The sequence below is a fragment of the Balaenoptera ricei genome, chromosome 7 (assembly GCF_028023285.1).
Source record: "Balaenoptera ricei isolate mBalRic1 chromosome 7, mBalRic1.hap2, whole genome shotgun sequence".
Taxonomy (NCBI): domain Eukaryota; kingdom Metazoa; phylum Chordata; class Mammalia; order Artiodactyla; family Balaenopteridae; genus Balaenoptera; species Balaenoptera ricei.
In genome coordinates, this window is record NC_082645.1 from 108388572 (window position 1) to 108411028 (window position 22457).

General features: G+C 39.4%; 1 protein-coding gene across 13 annotated transcripts in view; it reads right to left on the reverse strand.

Moving 5' to 3' along the window:
- Positions 1-22457, reverse strand: part of DOCK10 (dedicator of cytokinesis 10) — a 288822-nt gene that overhangs the window by 25589 nt on the left and 240776 nt on the right. For 11 of the 13 annotated variants that reach the window (XR_009504315.1, XR_009504316.1, XM_059928831.1 and 8 more), the window contains 14 exons: positions 21630-21805; positions 21387-21503; positions 19810-19921; positions 18976-19097; positions 18773-18887; positions 18619-18685; positions 18348-18395; positions 17680-17781; positions 7807-7931; positions 6408-6520; positions 4630-4767; positions 3755-3937; positions 3227-3337; positions 1635-1850 (listed from right to left, as the gene is read on the reverse strand). Coding sequence is in view for 11 of the 13 variants with exons in the window: in XM_059928831.1 (XP_059784814.1) it covers positions 1635-1850; positions 3227-3337; positions 3755-3937; positions 4630-4767; positions 6408-6520; positions 7807-7931; positions 17680-17781; positions 18348-18395; positions 18619-18685; positions 18773-18887; positions 18976-19097; positions 19810-19921; positions 21387-21503; positions 21630-21805 (1745 nt within the window). In the remaining 2 variants the exon portion in view is untranslated. The remainder of the gene's footprint in view (positions 1-1634; positions 1851-3226; positions 3338-3754; positions 3938-4629; positions 4768-6407; positions 6521-7806; positions 7932-17679; positions 17782-18347; positions 18396-18618; positions 18686-18772; positions 18888-18975; positions 19098-19809; positions 19922-21386; positions 21504-21629; positions 21806-22457) is intronic. The other 2 variants (XM_059928830.1, XM_059928826.1) reach the window with 1 other exon arrangement.

The following is a 22457-nucleotide window of genomic DNA, read 5'->3' on the forward strand; positions in this document are numbered from 1 at the left end:
AACCATAAACAAGATGAAAAGACAACCCTCAGGATGGGAGAAAATATTTGCAAATGAAGCAACTGACAAAGGATTAATCTCCAAAATTTACAAGCAGCTCATGCAGCTCAATATCAAAAAAACAAACAACCCAATCCAAAATGGGCAGAAGACCTAAATAGACATTTCTCCAAAGAAGATATACAGATTGTCAACAAACACATGAAAGAATGCTCAAGATCATTAATCATTAGAGAAATGCAACTCAAAACTACAATGAGATATCATCTCACACCGGTCAGAATGGCCATCCTCAAAAAATCTACAAACCATAAATGCTGGAGAGGGTGTGGAGAAAAAGGAACCCTCTTGCACTGTTGGTGGGAATGTAAATTGATAGAGCCACTATGGAGAACAGTATGGAGGTTCCTTAAAAAACTAAAAATAGAACTATCATACGACCCAGCAATCCCACTATTGGGCATATACCCTGAGAAAACCATAATTCAAAAAGAGTCATGTACCACAATGTTCATTGCAGCTCTATTTACAATAGCCAGGACATGGAAGCAACCTATGTGTCCATCAACAGATGAATGGATAAAGAAGATATGGCACATATATACAATGGAATATTACTCAGCCATAAAAAGAAACGAATTTGAGTTATTTGTAGTGAGGTGGATGCACCTAGAGTCTGTCATACAGAGTAAAATAAGTCAGAAAGAGAAAAACAAATACCGTATGCTAACACATATATATGGAATCTAAAAAACAAACAAAAAAATGGTCATGAAGAACCTAGGGGCAAGATGGGAATAAAGACGCAGACCTACTAGAGAATGGACTTGAGGATATGGGGAGGGAGAAGGGTAAGCTGGGACAAAGTGAGAGAGTGGCATGGACAGATATACACTACCAAATGTAAAATAGTGGGTAGCAGCCGCATAGCATAGGGAGATCAGCTTGGTGCTTTGTGACCACCTAGAGGGGTGGGATAGGGAGGGTGGGAGGGGGGGAGACGCAAGAGGGAAGAGATATGGGGATATATGTATATGTATAACTAATTCACTTTGTTATAAAGCAGAAACTAACACACCATTGTAAAGCAGTTATACTCCCATAAAGATGTTAAAAAAGAAAAAAAGTTACCTATTGATTTATAACCATCACACAGTGGCCTCTTCTCATGTGGCTCTTAGGAGTGTTAACCTTTCCAACGCTAGTTCAGACTAGCTGCATACGAGGACAGATTATCCCAACCTGAGTTGACTCACCTCGATGGTGAGTTTCCCCATTCAACTCCAATTCCAGGGAAGAAATTTTAACACACAGAACACCAACTTATATAACTCAATTTCCAGACACCCTTACAACCATCCTCCTTAGCCTCAGGCTTTTAGCATTTGGTCTCCATTACACATCCTACAACTGCAGCTGGCCCCCAAGACACTGGCTTTTATTTGATATTATTTACATGGAGTTAGGCATCCTTGAATCCTACATGCAAATGTAATGCCCATAACATATAATTAGGTCATATTGACATTAGTGGGGAAATATGATAACTTTTTATATTCCTGCTGTAAATGATAATCCAATCATCCTGATCAAGAGGACAACTAATGAAGAATCACTGAGTCTTTGCTAATCACCTCGGATAAGTCTCCGTTTCTCGCATGAATTTTGGCCATGCTTTCCAGCCAGGTCCTCCGTAGCTCGGGGGTGCTTGCGTAGGAGTTTGCCAGGCTGTACTGGAGATCCACCAGCATCTCGGGATCCTTCTCATGCTCCTTCATCTGAGCCGTGGCCATTAAAACAGTCCTTATACGTTTAGTCAGATCTTTCACCTCTGCTGGGAAATTGCTGTTCTTTGGAAAACAGAGAGCCTGGGTCATTATCTGTTTAGAACCCACAAATTAACTCACTTCAAGTTACGTTTTTAGCTATGGCTTGGCATCACAGTCTGGTGCATTCTAAATATTGTTCACAGATATGTACATTCTTTATGGACAAACTCTGTGTATTGTGATTGCGGCTGTACACATTTGAAGATGAACTGTAGTAGATTCCATTTTGTCTCCTAGCCTACCTTCTTCTAGTAATAGCATCCCGACATCCTCTAGCATCCTCTCTGGCTCTAGTTCACATAATTTGAATGGGTCGACTCCATTCCCAGGCACCAGGGGTGACACATGATATGTGCCTGGCCAATCAATCATATTCTTTTATACTCCAGGTCACAGTGATTGGCTTAGGGTTGGGCATATGAAACAAGGTTGGATCAAAGAGACTCAGTCCTGGGACTTTAACTGGCACTACAGAACAAGGTGCTTTTCCCACCCATAGAATACTACCATTGTCCTCAGAATTTCTGAGAGAGTAAGCTCATGGGGAGAGCCTACCTGTAAATGAAGTAAAGGAAGAAGAAAACTGAACTGAGAGACAAGGAGAGAGGCAAAAATAGAGGTGGTAGGGTAGGGGGATCTGAAAACATTACTTTAATCCCTGGGTTCAGCCATGCCTGACACCAGGCTCTATCCCTGAACTTTTCAGTATTATAACTGAAGGACAAGTCTCCAGAAAGTTTTTTGTTTTTTTTTAAAATTTATTTATTTTTGGCTGCGTTGGGTCTTCGTTGCTGCACACGGGCTTTCTCTGGTTGCAGTGAGTGGGGGCTACTCTTCGTTGCGGTGCACTCGCTTCTCATTGCAGTGGCTTCTCTTGTTGCGGAGCACGGGCTCTAGGTGCATGGGCTTCAGTAGTTGTGGCTCGTGGTCTCTAGAGCGAAGGCTCAGTAGTTGTGGCGCATGGGCTTAGCTGCTCCGCGGCATGTGGGATCTTCCCGGACCAGGGCTCGAACCCGTGTCCCCTGCATTGGCGGGCGGATTCCCAACCACTGTGCCACCAGGGAAGCCGCTCCAGAAAGTTTTAAAAGAGATAAAATGAATTTGACCAAGAATGGGATTATGAGAGAAACACTGTATTTCTTGGTATCTGATATCTGTGGTTAGTTTTCTTGTTAAGCATCATTCAACCCCATATCTTGGAAATTCCACTTAACTGAGTATATGCTGAAAGTGTAAGAGCTGATTATCCATTCAAGCAAGTGGACTCAATATAAGTACTCAAAGGGTCAATAAACAAAATACAGAATTTGTATTTTTTATGATTTTGGTATCTCGCGAAAAGAATCCAGTTTAGTTTATTCCCAATTCTTTAAAAAAGTCTGCAAAGCATTTCTTACTTTCATTTGCTTGTCTCCATTAGCAAAATTATTGGTAATTGCAAGGGAATGTTGAAACCGAGAGCCTCCAATCCCAGCATCAGCTATTAACTGGCTTACGGCCTTGATAAGCTGAAAGAGAAAAGGAAAACGAAACCTCAAAAGCAAGTAACTCCGAAATACTAGTTGTATAGAAATCCACTGAGTTGGATGAATGTATCATTAATTTCTCCCTGTAGGCCCAATGAATGTGCTCAGAATCTGGTGGGATTTGGCATCCTAGAAACAATCATGGTCCCTGAGTTGTGTGTTCTATGATTCTATTCCCTGGCAGAAGAAAGGAAAAGTACAGGTGGAGTTATGGGCTTTGCTGATTTCTGCCCAGCTGCACTCTTTCTATGAATCGGAACTGAGTGTGATGGGCATCTTTAAGGAGGAATCTGATGGAAGAGTTGGGAACTGGTTGCCCTGGAAACAGTAGGCTTTTATTAATGCTGAAACAGATGAGTGGTTTTAACAACAACATTAATGGAAATTGGCAGCACTTACTTGTAAGTGGGACCGGACAATAGACTTTTGTTTGTTAAATTCAAAATTCTTCCTCATAAAAAAGTATAGAAGTGCTGACGCTTCCGTCTGAGTCGACCGTGACCTGTGGTTGCAGCATTTTAGGACTTCATAGCAGAATGATCCACACAAGTCGGCAGGCCCTTGGAAGAACGCTGAAGGAAACTACGGAAACAGAAGTGCTGGTGAAGTGAGCAAATTCCTTCATTTTGCTCTGTTCATTCTCAAATTTTAAAATCCCTTCGAATAAAATCTTTCTTTCTTTTTTTCTTAACCTAGACTTTGTCTCCCATTTGCAGGTGGAAGAGGATATAATCTTATTTACTGAAGTCTATGTTAGTATTTCTTTTTTTTTTTCTTCCTAGAAATAATCATTCTCTACGTTGTAAGTATCCCTTGCATCAGTAATGGATGACTACCCAAAGCAATGGAATGAGAGCTCTGAAATAGTTTCTATTCACCCAACACTGTAAAACCACCAGAGTCCTCAAAGGTGGACTCTCCTGTTTCTAATGCAGAACCTTTGACTTGGCAGGAATGGACATCACAGTTGATGGTGTGTATTTTACCTAACTCTCTGCCACAAACACTGAGAACCCAAAGAACTGATGGCCAGGTGCTAATTTTATTCCCTTTTGATACCCAGCAGATAGGCTGCCAAGGCTGTGAACTTATTTTGAGACCATGAATCAAATAGTTTAACAAAACCAAATAAATCGCCTAATAAAACCAAATAAATCAAATAGAAGAAAACAAACCTTCTTCCCCCGATACTGAGAGATGTAAGGATTAATATGTGTTTATTATCAGCAATGAACACTTCACTGAGCTTTCCTTGGAACCTGGAGGACCCTTACCTTGCATACAAATAGCCTCAAAGAGGCAAATACGTGCTTCAGTGCTGTGGCTGATTGGTTGACTTGAAAAAAGAGCATGTAGGTATCAAAGACCCTTTTCATCATTGAATTTTGACATTCAGATTGTTGGAGTTGTCTCTGGAAATTTAACACAGCAGTTATTTAGGATGAGTGAAAGGACACCTGTATTCTTTCAAAAAATATTTACTCTGGTCCTACTATGTAATAGGCACAATTCTGGGTGTGGAAATAAAGTGCTGAATAAGGTCTATGTTCCCAATGAAACTTACATATAGCAGTGATTGAAAAAAGTTACTAAATAAGAAAATAGAGTAGAATGATATATGATGGAAAGTAATTGCTTTGGGGGATAAGATTACTTTATATAGGGTGGTTAAGATCTCTCTAATGGATGAATTGACATGTGAGCTGAAAAAGTCAGCCATGGGCAGATCTGGGAGGATTGTCCAAGGAAAGAAAAACAGTTGGTACCAGGGACTTGAGATGGATTGGAGCTTATGAGTTCAAGCAGAGAAAAAAGAGAAAAAAGAAAAAAAGAGAAAAAAGAGCAGAGTAGCCTAAGCATGGTGAGTGGGGCAGGGTTGGGAGAGAGGTAGCAGATGTGGCCACAGACAGGCAGGTCCTCAAAGGCACTGATAGAGCCTGTAAGATGTATGAGATTTGATTGACATTTCCATCGAGCAATAAAGAATTAAAACATGGATTTTGGTTTTTCGACTGCCATGCTAACATTTTACTTGAAAATAAGACTTTCTTGCTATAATCATTCTGTTTGGTGCAGACTATTCAACCGACCCAACTTTTTCTAATTTAACCCTTAACATTTGAAAGCTCATTAGGTTGAGCTAATGTTTTTAATAACTTCATTGGGGTGTAATTGACATAATTTCTATAGTTCATAATTTATAAAATTTTATATTTTATATTCTATTGTATGACTATGTTTCAATACCACTATTTTAAAAAATCCATTCACCTGTTGATGTACTTTTGTGTTGTTTCCAGTGTTTAATTATTAAAAAACAAAGCTTCTATGAATATTGATGTACAAAGCTTTGTGTGAACAAATGCTTTTATTTTTCCTGGGTAAATTCCTAGTATTGGAATGGCTGGTCACATGATAGATTATGTTGAACCTTCATTCCAGCATACTTTTTTTCAAGGTGTTTGTATCATTTTGTATTCCCACCATCAGTGAATGAGAGTTCCAGTTTCTCCATATCCTTGCGAAAACTTGGTATGGTCAGTCTTTTTAACTGCAACCATTCTAATGGTAGGTAGTGGTATCACTTCACCAAAGATATTGAGATGGTAAGTAAGCACACAAAGATATAGAGATGGTAAGTAAGTAAAAAGATGCTCAACATTATCACTCTGTTTTCTCTAGCTGTTGTATCTGTTTATCTGTTGTATCTAGCCGTCATTTGTCTCTCCCTTTGATACTGAAAAAGTAGAGTCACATTCTCGCTCAGCCCAACTTGCCTGACAGTAAAGCAAGAGAAACAAGGAAGAAAGATTGTTTATTATTGGACAATAAGGAAATATGTCTGTGTGTATATCAATTGAGCATTTGCCAACTTCTGATAAATTCTGAATCTCTTCTTTAACATGTTTTCCACTCACACTTAGGTTGATTTATGTAAGGTTAATACATTTCATTAAATGTCATAAAAACCTTAAAAACATATTCTTGACTTCACATGACTTTTCCACCATTCATTTTATCATATTACAGAAGAAGTTACAGTCACACTCACCTGGTGGACCTGAGTGAAGAGGGCTAGCAGGTCTAGAATAGTCAGGCAAACCTCTGTAGCAATATTGGCCTCTGTGTCCACGTGGTGCACGATGTCTATTTCATTGGAGTTGCCTACAAAATAAAGTAGAAAATGCATAAATGTCTGAGACAAATCTTTGTACCCTAAAAAGAACTTTTTTCTATTACAACATAGTCAGTGTTTACTGGGGTTTTGACGAGTAATTTTATTAAATCAAGGTGCTTTCATTTGTTCAATTTCTTTATTGGCTGAAGCAAAAACAGAGACAGAGTTTTTAGTGGGCCCTATAGACTGAAAGTTTGTGTCCCTGCAAATTCATATGTCAAAGCCCTAATCCACAATATAACGGTATTTGGAGGCAGAGTCTTTGAGAGGTAATTAGGTTATGAGAATGGAACCCTCATGAATGGGATTAGTGCTCTTATAAAAAGAGACACCAGAGAGATCATCTCGCTCTCTCTGTCATGTGAGGACACAGCAAGAAGTTGGCCATCGTCAAACGTGGTTCTTACCAGACATCAAATCTGCTGGCCCCTTGATCTTGGATCTCTCATCCTCTAGAACTATGAGAAATAAATGTTTGTTGTTTAAGCTACATAGTCTGTGGTATTGTGTTGTAGCAGCTCAAACTGATTAAGACAGTGTGTGTGCCCTTTTCATTTGTCAGCTATAGAGTTTCCAAAGGATCAGAGTAGTCTGTTGTCCATTATTTCTCACTACTTTTCCATTGATTCAGCCATTGGTAGAGTCATATTTCCTCCGTAATCAGTCTGGGTCAAGTTTTATGGTCCTAGATTAATAGACCAAACGTAGAGTCTCAGTGGATGATCTGCATTAATGGCCTCATCAGAAAGGGATTAAATGTATTTATAGGTTAAGGCAAATACCTTCAAACAGCTAACTGTGGTCACATGTCCACAATCAAGAACACTTACATGATACAAAAACACTGGATCCCATTTTCTCCTCATTCACACCTGGAATGTGTGCAACACTGGATTCAAGATGGCACACTTGCTGCTTCTAGGACATGGACAACTTTCTCCTCTTCCCAAAGAGTGGACAGTAATCCGGTTGAGAGAGGCCACCCTAACCCCTCACAATGCCAAGTCACTTGGTTCCAGAGGAGCTACAGTGAGCATACTATATTGAGAGTTTTACTTTTCCCCTTTCTCCTCATAAGGACACTAGTTTATTTTAGATGCTTCCTGCTGATTCTCTCCCAGAAATGTTCCTCAGGCTACAGCAAGCCTGAATACCAGTGGTCTCAGGGGCACAGCAACATTCTTTACATTTCTGAAACAATGCATTTTATGTCCTGCACACATCTAGAGAAAAATGATAACCATCTTGTTTCTATTATTTCTGGTATACTTACTGGTCATGGTATTGTCTAACATCTGTAGGAGTTTAGGATTAGAAAGTGCATTTTTGCCTCGAATTATCGGTAAAGTTTGTGATCTGTGCTGCTTCTGTCCTTCATGACTGGAAGTGGTGTGCATCCTGAAAATGAAATGACAAAAATGCTTAAAGTCATAGGGATATGATAACCAAATTTGCATTCAAATTCTCTTGATTGAGTCAAATGTTAAAAAATCTTTGAATAGAGACTTTTTATTAAAAATATGAATTATAGGTGACATGATGAGAGGAACATTTAAAAGTACTTTTGGAGAAATTTTATTTAAGCCAAAAAAGGGTTCAGAATGATAATAGATACTAAAGGATAACAGACAAATAATAGATACTGAATTAAATTCTGCACAAACATATTCATTATTACTTAATGAAATCATGGGATTCCATGCATGTTAAGTTGGTTATTGGTTGATCAGAAAGGCATAGTCGTAGACATTAAGAAAGTACAGGCATTGGGGCAAGATGGCGGAAGAGTAAGACGCGGAGATCACCTTCCTTCCCACAGATACAGCAGAAATACATCTACACGTGGAACTGCTCCTACAGAACACCCACTGAACGCTGGCAGAAGACGTCAGACCTCCCAAAAGGCAAGACAATCCCCACGTACTTGGGTAGGGTAAAAGAAAAAAGAAATAACAGAGACAAAAAGAATAGGGACGGGACCTGCGCCAGTGGGAGGGAGCCGTGAAGGAGGAAAGGTTTCCAGGCACTAGGAAGCCCCTTTGCGGGCAGAGACTGCGGGTGGCAGAGGGGGGAAGCTTCGGAGCCGCGGAGGAGAGCGCAGCCACAGGGGTGCGGAGGGCAAAGCGGAGAGACTCCCGCACAGAGGCTCGGCGCCAACCAGCACTCACCAGCCCGAGAGGCTTGTCTGCTCACTCGCCAGGGCGGGCGGGGGCTGGGAGCTGAGGCTCGGGCTTTGGTGCTAGCCGGGAGGGAGTCCGGGAAAAAGTCTGCAGCTGCCGAAGAGGCAAGAGACTTTTTCTTGCCTCTTTGTTTCGCGGCGTGCAAGGAGAGGGGATTCAGAGCGCTGCCTAAACGAAATCCAGAGACGGGTGCGAGCCGCGCGGCTATCAGCGCGGATCCCACAGCAACAGGGGCGCAGAGGGAAAAACGGAGAGATTCCCGCACAGAGGCTCAGCGCCGAGCAGCGCTCACCAGCCCGAGAGGCTTGTCTGCTCACCCGCTGGGGCGGGCGGGGCTGGGAGCTGAGGCTCGGGCTTCGGTCGGATCGCAGGGAGAGGACTGGGGCTGGCGGCGTGAACACAGCCTGAAGGGGTTGCGGTGCCGCGGCGAGCCGGGAGGGAGCCGGAGAGGAGGTCTGCAGCCGCCGAAGAGGCAAGAGACTTTTTCTTGCCTCTTTGTTTCGCGGCGCGCAAGGAGAGGGGATTCAGAGCGCCGCCTAGACGAACTCCAGAGGCGGGCGCGAGCCGCGGCTAACAGCGCGGACCCCAGAGACTGGTAGGAAACGCTAAGGCTGCTGCTGCCGCCACCAAGAAGCCTGTGTGCGAGCCCAGGTCACTCTCCACACCGCCCCTCCCGGGAGCCGGTGCAGCTCGCCACTGCCAGGCTCCCGTGATCCAGGGACAACTTCCCCGGGAGAACACACGGCGCGCCTCAGGCTGCTGCAACGTCACGACGCCTCTGACGCCGCAGGCTCGCCCCGCCTCCTCCGTACCGCTCCCTCCCCTGGCCTGAGTGAGCCAGAGCCCCCGAAGCAGCTGCTCCTTTAACCCCGTTCTGTCTGGGCGGGGAGCGGACGCCCTCAGGCAACGTACATGCAGAGGCGGGTCCAAATCCAAAGCTGAACGCTGGGAGCTGTACGAACAAAGAAGAGAAAGGGAAATCTCCCCCAGCAGCCTCAGAAGCAGCGGATTAAAGCTCCACAAACAACTTGATGTGCCTGCATCTGTTGAATACCTGAATAGACAACGAATCATCCCAAATTCAAAAGGTGGACTTTAGGAGCAGGATATATTAATTTCCCCTTTTCCTTTTTTTGTGAGTGTATATGTGTATGCTTCTGGGTGAGATTTTGTCTGTATAGCTTTGCTTTCACCATCAGTCCTAGGGTTAGGTCCGTCCATTTTTTTTTTTTTTTACTTAAAAAAATTTTTTTTTTCCTAATATATGCTTTCTTAATAATTTTTTCCGTATTTTCTATTTTTAGAAATTAAAAAATTTTTTAATAAGTTTTTTCATATTTTTTATTTTAAAAAATTAAAAAAATTTTTTTAATAAATTTTTTTCTTAAAAATCTTTTTCTTATTTTTTACTATAAAAAAATTAATAAATCTATTTTTAAAAATTAAAAAAAAATTTTTTCTGAATACATTTACTCTTAATAATTTTTTTTCTTATTTTTTATTATAATAGCTTTATTTTATTTTATTTTATCCTCTTTTTATCTTTCTATTTTTTTCTCCCTTATATTCTGAGCTGTGTGGATGAAAGGCTCTTGGTGCTCCAGCCAGGCATCAGGGCTGTGCCTCTGAGGTGGGAGAGCCAACCTCAGGACACTGGTCCACATGAGACCTACCAGCTCCACGTAATACCAAACGGCAAAAATCTCTCAGAGATCTCCATCTCAACATCAAGACCCAGCTTCACTCAACGACCAGCAAGCTACAGGGCTGGACACCCTATGCCAAACAACTAGCAAGACAGGAACACAGCCCCATCCATTAGCAGGGAGGCTGCCTAAAATCATAAGGCCACAGACACCCCAAAACACACCACCAGACGTGGACGTGCCCACCAGAAAGACAAGATTCAACCTCATCCACCAGAACACAGGCAATAGTCCCCTCCACCAGGAAGCCTACACAACCCACTGAACCAACCTTACCCACTGGGGACAGATACCAAAAACAACGGGAACTACGAACCTGCAGCCTGTGAAAAGGAGACCCCAAACACAGTAAGATAAGCAAAATGAGACGACAGAAAAACACACAGCAGATGAAGGAGCAGGGTCAAAACACACCAGACCTAACAAATGAAGAGGAAATAGGTAGTCTACCTGAAAAAGAATTCAGAATAATGATAGGAAGGATGATCCAAAATCTTGGAAATAGAATAGACAAAATGCAAGAAACATTTAACAAGGACGTAGAAGAACTAAAGAGGAACCAAGCAACGATGAAAAACACAATAAATGAAATTAAAAATACTCTAGATGGGATCAATAGCAGAATAACTGAGGCAGAAGAAAGGATAAGTGACCTGGAAGATAAAATGGTGGAAATAACTACTGCAGAGCAGGATAAAGAAAAAAGAATGAAAAGAACTGAGGACAGTCTCAGAGACCTCTGGGACAACATTAAACGCACCAACATTCGAATTATAGGGGTCCCAGAAGAAGAAGAGAAAAAGAAAGGGACTGAGAAAATATTTGAAGAGATTATAGTTGAAAACTTCCCTAATATGGGAAAGGAAATAGTTAACCAAGTCCAGGAAGCACAGAGAGTCCCATACAGGATAAACCCAAGGAGAAACACGCCAAGACACATATTAATCAAACTGTCAAAAATTAAATATAAAGAAAACATATTAAAAGCAGCAAGGGAAAAACAACAAATAACACACAAGGGAATCCCCATAAGGTTAACATCTGATCTTTCAGCAGAAACTCTGCAAGCCAGAAGGGAGTGGCAGGATATACTTAAAGTGATGAAGGAGAAAAACCTACAACCAAGGTTACTCTACCCAGCAAGGATCTCATTCAGATTTGATGGAGAAATTAAAACCTTTACAGACAAGCAAAAGCTGAGAGAGTTCAGCACCACCAAACCAGCTTTACAACAAATGCTAAAGGAACTTCTCTAGGCAAGAAACACAAGAGAAGGAAAACACCTACAATAACAAACCCAAAACATTTAAGAAAATGGGAATGGGAACATACATATCGATAATTACCTTGAATGTAAATGGATTAAATGCTCCCACCAAAAGACACAGACTGGCTGAATGGATACAAAAACAAGACCCATATATATGCTGTCTACAAGAGACCCACTTCAGACCTAGAGACACATACAGACTGAAAGTGAGGGGATGGAAAAAGATATTCCATGCAAATGGAAATCAAAAGAAAGCTGGAGTAGCAATTCTCATATCAGACAAAATAGACTTTAAAATAAAGAATATTATAAGAGACAAAGAAGGACACTATATAATGATCAAGGGATCGATCCAAGAGGAAGGTATAACAATTGTAAATATTTATGCACCCAACATAGGAGCACCTCAATACATAAGGCAAATACTAACAGCCATAAAAGGGGAAATCGACAGCAACACAATCATAGTAGGGGACTTTAACACCCCACTTTCACCAATGGACAGATCATCCAAAATGAAAATAAATAAGGAAACACAAGATTTAAATGATACATTAAACAAGATGGACTTAATTGATATTTATAGGACATTCCACCCAAAAACAACAGAATACACATTTTTCTCAAGTGCGCATGGAACATTCTCCAGGATAGATCATATCTTGGGTCACAAATCAAGCCTTGGTAAATTTAAGAAAATTGAAATCGTATCAAGTATCTTTTCCGACCACAACGCTATGAGACTAGATATCAATTACAGGAAAAGATCTGTAAAAAATACAAACACATGGAGGCTACACAATACACTACTTAATAACGAAGTGATCACTGAAGAAATCAAAGGGGAAATCAAAAAATACCTAGAAACAAATGACAATGGAGATACGACGACCCAAAACCTATGGGACGCAGCAAAAGCAGTGCTAAGAGGGAAGTTTATAGCAATACAAGCCTACCTCAAGAAACAGGAAACATCTCGAATAAACAACCTAACCTTGCACCTAAAGCAATTAGAGAAAGAAGAACAAAAAAACCCCAAAGCTAGCAGAAGGAAAGAAATCATAAAGATCAGGTCAGAAATAAATGAAAAAGAAATGAAGGAAACAATAGCAAAAATCAATAAAACTAAAAGCTGGTTCTTTGAGAAGATAAACAAAATTGATAAACCATTAGCCAGACTCATCAAGAGAAAAAGGGAGAAGACTCAAATCAATAGAATTAGAAATGAAAAAGGAGAAGTAACCACTGACACTGCAGAAATACAAAAGATCATGAGAGATTACTACAAGCAACTCTACGCCAATAAAATGGACAACCTGGAAGAAATGGACAGATTCTTAGAAATGCACAAAGTGCCGAGACTGAACCAGGAAGAAATAGAAAATATGAACAGACCAATCACAAGCACTGAAATTGAAACTGTGATTAAAAACCTTCCAACAAACAAAAGCCCAGAACCAGATGGCTTCACAGGTGAATTCTATCAAACATTTAGAGAAGAGCTAACACCTATCCTTCTCAAACTCTTCCAAAATATTGCAGAGGGAGGAACACTCCCAAACTCATTCTACGAGGCCACCATCACCCTGATACCAAAACCAGACAAAGATGTCACAAAGAAAGAAAACTACAGGCCAATATCACTGATGAACATAGATGCAAAAATCCTCAACAAAATACTCGCAAACAGAATCCAACAGCACATTAAAAGGATCATACACCATGATCAAGTGGGGTTTATCCCAGGAATGCAAGGATTCTTCAATATACGTAAATCAATCAATGTGATACACCATATTAACAAATTGAAGGAGAAAAACCATATGATCATCTCAATAGATGCAGAGAAAGCTTTCGACAAAATTCAACACCCATTTATGATAAAAGTCCTGCAGAAAGTAGGCATAGAGGGAACTTTCCTCAACATAATAAAGGCCATATATGACAAACCCACAGCCAACATTGTCCTCAATGGTGAAAAACTGAAACCATTTCCACTAAGATCAGGAACAAGACAAGGTTGCCCACTCTCACCACTATTATTCAACATAGTTTTGGAAGTGTTAGCCACAGCAATCAGAGAAGACAAAGAAATAAAAGGAATCCAAATCGGAAAAGAAGAAGTAAAGCTGTCACTGTTTGCAGATGACATGATACTATACATAGAGAATCCTAAAGATGCTACCAGAAAACTCCTAGAGCTAATCAATGAATTTGGTAAAGTAGCAGGATACAAAATTAATGCACAGAAATCTCTTGCATTTCTATACACTAATGACGAAAAATCTGAAAGTGAAATTAAGAAAACACTCCCGTTTACCATTGCAACAAAAAGAATAAAATATCTAGGAATAAACCTACCTAAGGAGACAAAAGACCTGTATGCAGAAAATTATAAGACACTGATGAAAGAAATTAAAGATGATACAAATAGATGGAAAGATATACCATGTTCCTGGATTGGAAGAATCAACATTGTGAAAATGACTCTACTACCCAAAGCAATCTACAGATTCAATGCAATCCCTATCAAACTACCACTGGCATTTTTCACAGAACTAGAACAAAAAATTTCACAATTTGTATGGAAACACAAAAGACCCCGAATAGCCAAAGCAATCTTGAGAACGAAAAATGGAGCTGGGGGAATCAGGCTCCCTGCCTTCAGACTATATTACAAAGCTACAGTAATCAAGACAGTTTGGTACTGGCACAAAAACAGAAATATAGATCAATGGAACAGGATAGAAAGCCCAGAGATAAACCCACGCACATATGGTCACCTTATCTTTGATAAAGGAGGCAAGCATATACAGTGGAGAAAAGACAGCCTCTTCAATAAGTGGTGCTGGGAAAATTGGACAGATACATGTAAAAGTATGAAATTAGAACACTCCCTGACACCATGCACAAAAATAAACTCAAAATGGATTAAAGACCTAAGTGTAAGACCAGACACTATCAAACTCTTAGAGGAAAACATAGGCAGAACATTCTATGACATACATCACAGCAAGATTCTTTTTGACCCAGCTCCCAGAGAAATGGAAATAAGAACACAAATAAACAAATGGGACCTAATGAAACTTAAAAGCTTTTGCACAGCAAAGGAAACCATAAAGAAGACCAAAAGACAACCATCAGAATGGGAGAAAATATTTGCAAATGAAGCAACTGACAAAGGATTAATCTCCAAGATTTACAAGCAGCTCATGCAGCTCAATAACAAAAAAACGAACAACCCAATCCAAAAATGGGCAGAAGACCTAAACAGACATTTCTCCAAAGAAGATATACAGATGGCCAACAGACACATGAAAGAATGCTCAACATCATTAATCATTAGAAAAATGCAAATCAAAACTACAATGAGATATCATCTCACACCGGTCAGAATGGCCATCATCAAAAAATCTAGAAACAATAAATGCTGGAGAGGGTGTGGAGGAAAGGGAACTCTCTTGCACTGTTGGTGGGAATGTAAATTGATAGAGCCACTATGGAGAACAGTATGGAGGTTCCTTAAAAAACTACAAATAGAACTACCATACGATCCAACAATCCCACTACTGGGCATATACCCTGAGAAAACCATAGGTCAAAAAGAGTCATGTACCAAAATGTTCATTGCAGCTCTATTTACAATAGCCAGGACATGGAAGCAACCTAAATGTCCATCGACAGATGAATGGATAAAGAAGATGTGGCACATATATACAATGGAATATTACTCAGCCATAAAAAGAAATGAAATGGAGGTATTTGTAATGAGGTGGATGGAGTTAGAGTCTGTCATACAGAGTGAAGTAAGTCAGAAAGAGAAAAACAAATACAGTATGCTAACACATATATACGGAATCTAAGGGAAAAAAAAGCCATGAAGAACCTAGTGGCAAGACGGGAATAAAGACACAGACCTACTAGAGAATGGACTTGAGGATATGGGGAGGGGGTGGGGTGAGATGTGACAGGGTGAGAGAGTGTCATGGACATATATACACTACCAAATGTAAAATAGATAGCTAGTGGGAAGCAGCCGCATAGCACAGGGAGATCAGCTCGGTGCTTTGTGACCACCTAGAGGGGTGGGATGGGGAGGGTGGGAGGGAGGGAGATGCAAGAGGGAAGAGATATGGGAACATATTGTATATGTATAACTGATTCACTTTGTTATAAAGCAGAAGCTAACACACCATTGTAAGGCAATTATACTTCAATAAAGATGTTTAAAAAACAAAACAAAACAAAAAAACAAAAACAAAAACAAAAACAAAAACAAAAACAAAAAAAAAGAAAGTACAATATTATATAGCTCAATTGTATCAATTATTTTTAGGAGGTAAAATGTAAAAAAGTAAAATCTAGTCTAAAACAACACTTTGTCTCCTACTTCTTTGCATTTGGAAATTCTTACAGGATTCGTCTTTGCATTTGTGTCATGCCCACAGCAGGGCTGACATATGATCCTTGTTGGGGAGAGAGCTGAGGGGGCTTCTGAGCTGCTGCTTTCCCAGAGCAGGGACAATGGCCAGGGCTCTTATTCAACGCCCCTTGGCACTTCTAACTGGGGGAATGAGGAAGTAGGAATATTTCCTGTTCCCGACTTTCATTTAAGCTATCATTTCATTTAAGCTTTCATTTAAGCTATCTTATGGCCAAGGTCATAGAAAATTTCTTTGAGGAAAGCAGGCAATAGGAGATACTGAAGAGTCAAGCCTAAAAAAGAAGCAACTTTTTCTCTTTGTCTTACTTCTCAAGGCTTATTGGATTCTGGCTAAATCAAATGCTCTGGATGGATTGGGACCCTAGAGATCTAACTTTGGCTTTCAGTAGCCAGGAGAGTCTGGGTCATTTCTGTAGCTACAAGGAATAATGGGTTTGGGGCTGTATGGTTTGGGGCTGTATGGCTTGGACCTTTGGGACTGGATTATTTCCAGGTTTTGCGTCTCCTTCAGTCTGTAACTCCTGGAGGAAAAGCCATGGCTTCTGGGAGGGGAGTCGTGAAAATGACCAGGACCTGTCCAGATGGTTTAGGGAGGAGCCTAAAATCTAACCCACCAGACATCTCCAAAACTGCAGTGACCTCAGGTGGGTTACGACTGTCATTAAAGTAATTGTTTATAGTCCTCTACTCAACTGCCATTTATTTTCTCAAAAGGGGACCATTTCAAGGGGTCCCCATGGATAAACAAGCAAAATTTATTTTATGGTTTATTAGCTATATACTACATTCATATTTCTTTCTAAAGCTCTTTCCAAAATATAGCCATTTTCATATTATACATTATTATGATACTCCTGGGGAGAATAAATCAAACTGGAGAAAATTTTAGCAAAGAATTCTGATTTACTAGACCCAGAGGAGCTTTAAGGTAGGATTTTAGGGCAAATGTTTCCTGTAGGGTAGGTTAAGGAAGGGTGACCCTAGGCTTTATATACTATCCTAATGACTAAAAAAATCTAAAATGAGCTTACAGGGCCAGCTATGCTTCCTATTGCCTTTGACCCTTTAAAAAACACATTAAGCTCTAAGAATACTGATAAATTATTACAATTACTAAGAGGAAAGGGGAGATATGACCTCACATTTTACTTTGTCACTAGATTAGCAAACATTACAATAGGCATTTATTGGAATTATGTCTTTTCAGGTTCAATTAAATTAAGATACTCATTGACCCTATAAAAGGCATTGTACACTAGGTGCACATAAATAAGGCATAATCTTTGCTTCTTAGGTTTTCACAAGCTAGTGGGGCAGAGAGGGACGTACCGACAAAGTTTCTTCAGAGAAACATACAGAGTTACTTTAGATCTGTTTTTGGTTTGAGAGATATATATACACAGTCACACACACACACACATGCACGTGTGTGTGCATATGTGTGTATTCACAGCATATATATATATATATATATATGTACGTATACACACACACATCCATGTACACTCACAATATAATTTTAAATATCAAGCAAATGTGACAGTACCATTGTGGCAAGAGGCCAGAAGTCTGGCAGGATGGATTAGATCCTTTGAGAGTTCCATTGTTTTGGGTGGACTGCACGAATTTAAACGCAGCAGCAATTTTTCTGCAAGGAAAACTGAAGTTTTAATCCTAGCTCAGTGTTTGTAATTGATATATGAATTAAAAAAACGGCAACTGACAAAGTGATTACTGAACAATGAAATATTCCACATGCTATGAAAAATAAAATCACATTTTCTTCTGGAAATGGGAAATTGCGGGTTTAGGGAAGATGCCAGGGGTACTGCTGTCTCTCATGAGAAAAGGATGACAGCACAGTTTTCCAGATTGTTTTTTTTTAGTTTATTGGAAGTATTTTCTTAAATAGGTATCTTTCAAGTTATATTCATATAAAGATGGATAAATTAGTTGAGAAGGTACATGAAATGTGGTTTCCTTTCAGAAATGTGTTTTGTGCTTTTTCCCTGGACAGCTTTAACTGTTCCTAGATCTACTACGGCTATAGGGTAACCATCAAACTTCTATGTCTCATGTGAGGTCAGCCTTAAAATCCTTATTTGCATTTTAAGATTTCTAACATATATTTCTAAGTCTAACCTGATCCATTAATAATATGTCATAATTTTTTTCAGAATATCAGACTAACCTTTTGGAATTTAAAATTATTACCTTATTATGTTACGTTTTCCTAGATATCTGAAATTTTGAAGACAAACACTAGAAAGGAAAAAAAAGTCACATTCTAATTATTCATGCCTTTTTATTTATACAAAGTGTTCATCCAAGTATATTAAAAGAAAAATATTAAGTTTTTTTTAAATAGTTTATGCATTATTACTGATAGATCATTCACCATATGGTACCTAGAATGAAAAATGGTATACTAAAGTATTTTGAAGATTCTAGAAAAAAGCGTTATGTAATCAACTCTAAAACTTACTCCAAGATGCTGAAGAAGTCGGAGACCTCTGGACTGGGTGCTCTTTGCCAGTAGGCAATCAGAGTCTCTGAAAGGAAACACGGAGTAGCATGGGACTCTTTGAAATTCAAATTTTTTTTTCCTTAAAAATTTAAATTTAAAGAACTCTCTTTACCCTCTGAAATTGTTTTCATAATGTGAAGAAAGCACATAAGAAGACTCCTGGTTTCTGCTTGATCTAACTTGTCAAATCGAAGAGTTGAGCCTATCAAAGACAAGGGTCTTGGGATCTAGGAATGAAGAACCAATTAGGATTGAGTAAGAGTAGGAGATTGCTGACTGGTAATATGCTTGGTAAGTTTGGGAGAGAAGCCGTACCTTTTCACAGTTGTCAGTCTTCTCACTGCTCTTCTCATTGGTACTTGGGTTGGAGTCAAGACTTGCTAACGAAGCTCTGGAATCAGCATGGTTTACTGTAGAAATAGCTATTGATGAAAATGCTGTAAACACAAGCCACAGCACACAGACAGTAATGAGATGTACGGGCACACAACACAAAAAGCTAAAATGATGAACCAAAAAGATGTTGATCACTCAGGTGGCAGCAGTATTGTGAAAAGTTGACATAATAGAGTCTGGGATTGGCATGAAAGATATGTAACTTTTAAAATATTATTATAACAGCCATGCCAGCATTAAGGATTTAGGAAAATTTAGACCATTTTAACTGGAAATAAAGCTTTTTCCTTTGATTTCTTAAAAAGCTTTTTAAAGAACGTTTCTGTTTTAAAATGCTAATAAAAGTTCCTAATGATGCTTTTGGGGAAGAAGCTTTCAATTTTTGACAGTTTTTAAGAAATTAAGATGACATTTCCAAAATAGTTCTTAAAAATAATCTTTGAAGTTGAAGGGCTATTATATTTTAAAAGGCCATATGCAATGAAACCTTCAGGATTGTCTCCAGAATGAAACAATTTGATAACATCGGAGAAGACTGCTCCTTGATCAAGTAAAAATGAACACTAAGTAGAAGAGGAAGTTGCTGGATGGCATGCAAAGAAACATGTAACAAGACTCTTCAGCTATATAAATGCAGTATACTTTGTCACATAGATTATGTGTAATGAATTATGGAGTGGGTAAAACGCACAGTGATATACAATGTAAACACGGATGAGAGTTAAACACAACTGTCTGGAAGGTTTGAAGTACCTGCTATGGAATTTAAAACATCTTTAGAAAATGATGTGTCCACAGAGTTTGCATGTTTCATAGCTGACTGGGTGTGGAATCCTCCATTGGTGCTGAGGTCATCTCTAGACCCCTGTATTCAAAGCACAGAAGAAATTAGTGGGAATCATCATATTTCAGCATTGTAAACCCACATATGCCTTCTTCGTTACACTTTCAATTAGATGATACGTGATTTGATCTTTTATATTTCAGCAAAATCTTCTGCCAAACTAAGCAATGAAAATTAATATAGTTAAACCGTACTCTTAGTCACAGTTTAATTTCTTACGTGATTTAAAAAGTTTTTAACAATGTAGTAGAAACTATCTTTTAGATATAGACTAAATGGCTGGAATGGTTATTGATAAATTCACTGATTTAAAAAAAATTTTAATTGAGGTATAGTTGATGTACAATATTATATAAGTTACAGATGTACAATACAGGGATTCACAATTTGTAAAGGTTATACTCTATTTACAGTTATTATAAAATATTGGCTATATTCCCCATGTTGTATAATATATTCTTATAGCTTATTTTATACATAATAGTTTTTACCTCTTAATCCTCTACCCCTATTGCCCCTCACCCCCCTTCCCTCTCCCCACTGGTAATCACTAGTTTGTTCTATATAGCTGTGAGTCTGCTTCTTTTTTTTGTCATATTCACTAGTTTGTTGTATTTTTTAGATTCTACCTATAAGTGATATCATAAATTCATTGATTATATTATAGATTATATACCATTATTATCATGGATTATCTTATGTATATTACTATTATTAAAAACTAGATTTTAGGTACGTATTATAGGCCAGTATCTATGATGAATGTTCTTTATTCCACAATTTAATCCTCCTAAGAACCTTGTGATACAGGTATTCTCTTCCATTTTATAAATGAGGAAATAGAGGCTTAAAGAAGTTGGATAACTTATCTAAGGTCACATAGATAGTAACTGATTCTATTGAGATTTGAACAAGGCCTAAAAAAAAAATAATTCCAAAGACATAGCTCCTAACTTCTAGATGGTAATATCTTGCCTAGTACTGGATTCAGCAGTGCGTCAACTCATCTGGGAGCTGAACACAGTCAAAGGATCTCAAGAGGGTTGTCGTGAAGTCACTAGGCTGGCTCAGTGGAGCAGGGGTGACAAAACAGGCCACTCCTGGGCTGTGACTACAAATAAGGCACGTGGCTCTACTGACACCAGATGGGCCTAAACCCGATGCAGAAAGGTGGTGGGGAAAGGTGTACACTGAGGATGGGGCCATGAATGCAACAGAGGAACCTGGTACAAACTGGAGAGAATTGGAAGGTGATGCAGAGAACAGAGGACAATGAAAACAAAATGCTGAAAAGATGGCCAAGTGGAAGGCGTCAGTGACCAATCTGGAACAAATGACACTATGTAAACGTCTCAAAACACCTAGCAAGAAGTGTTGTTTAATCCTTCGTTTGCTCACAGTTGGGGGAAAATAGTTATCTATGGCAAAAATATAAAAAGGCAAATTTTTTATTAAGATAGACACTTGGAATATTCTGCAGACTTACCTGATTTGATGTATTGACGGTAAAAGGATACAGGTCCTTCAGGTAAATCCTTGGCATATTGTCCAGAAGCATGCCATAGAGGGGCATGTATAAACTTGCTATCTGGGCCTGCTTCTTCTAGGTGAAAAAGTAGTCAAAAGAAATCATTCACGTAAAAATCAATAGACTTGTAGGTTTGATGTGCATTTAATGCAGTGAACCATTAAATGGTGTTTAGGGAAGGGAGAGAGGAAGACCACTTACTGGTTCTCTGTATCGATCATCAAATGAATGCTTAGCCATTAGATTTTTTAGGACAGCTAAAGCCAAGTGCCTGATATCTTGGTCTTCTTGCAGAGCAAAGCCAACTTCTCGGAGCAGAATTCCGATTAAGAAGTGTTTGCGGCAAAACTCATTTGTGACTGAATATTCAGGCATATCTTTGTGAGGAAGGTAAAGAGATCATGTTATTGAAAATCAACTGATCACTTGATAATCGAGAGTGGTTTAGCAAACAACTCTCAACCCCTCTCACTACTAGGAGGGATTCAGTAATACAGTCTTGCTACAGAGATGAAAAATGTGAAGAGGGGCATTCAGCAAGTATTCTGTTTATACTAATCCAAATAGTACTCAATGTCAAATGTCAAATTCCATAAAAGTGGCATGTCTACAGTAGTACTGGAGTTGAAAGGAGAAAAGCTTATTTTCTGCCTGGAGGAATCAAGAGATGTGACCGGAGGGAATATGTTGAGATGGACCTTTGAGGGTGCTCAAGGTTGAAGATGCAAAGAGTCCGGGGGCTGGGGGGGGGCAGTTGGAGGCAGTACGGGGAGGAGAGGAGGTTGGGAGAAGGGATAGGGTTTCAGTGGCACAGACTTCTGAAAGCACAGTTATGTGAGGAGCACAGGTATGGAGGAGACCGGTAAGCACAGCAGCCAAAAGAGGAGTGGGGAGAATTAAGACTTAAGAGATATACTGGGACTGGATGATGGACAAAATCAAGTACAAATTCCTAAGCTGGTGTTTAGGTCCCTGAACCATTTGCACGTAATTCTATAGGAAATGTTAAGTGACTGACAGCTTTGAGAT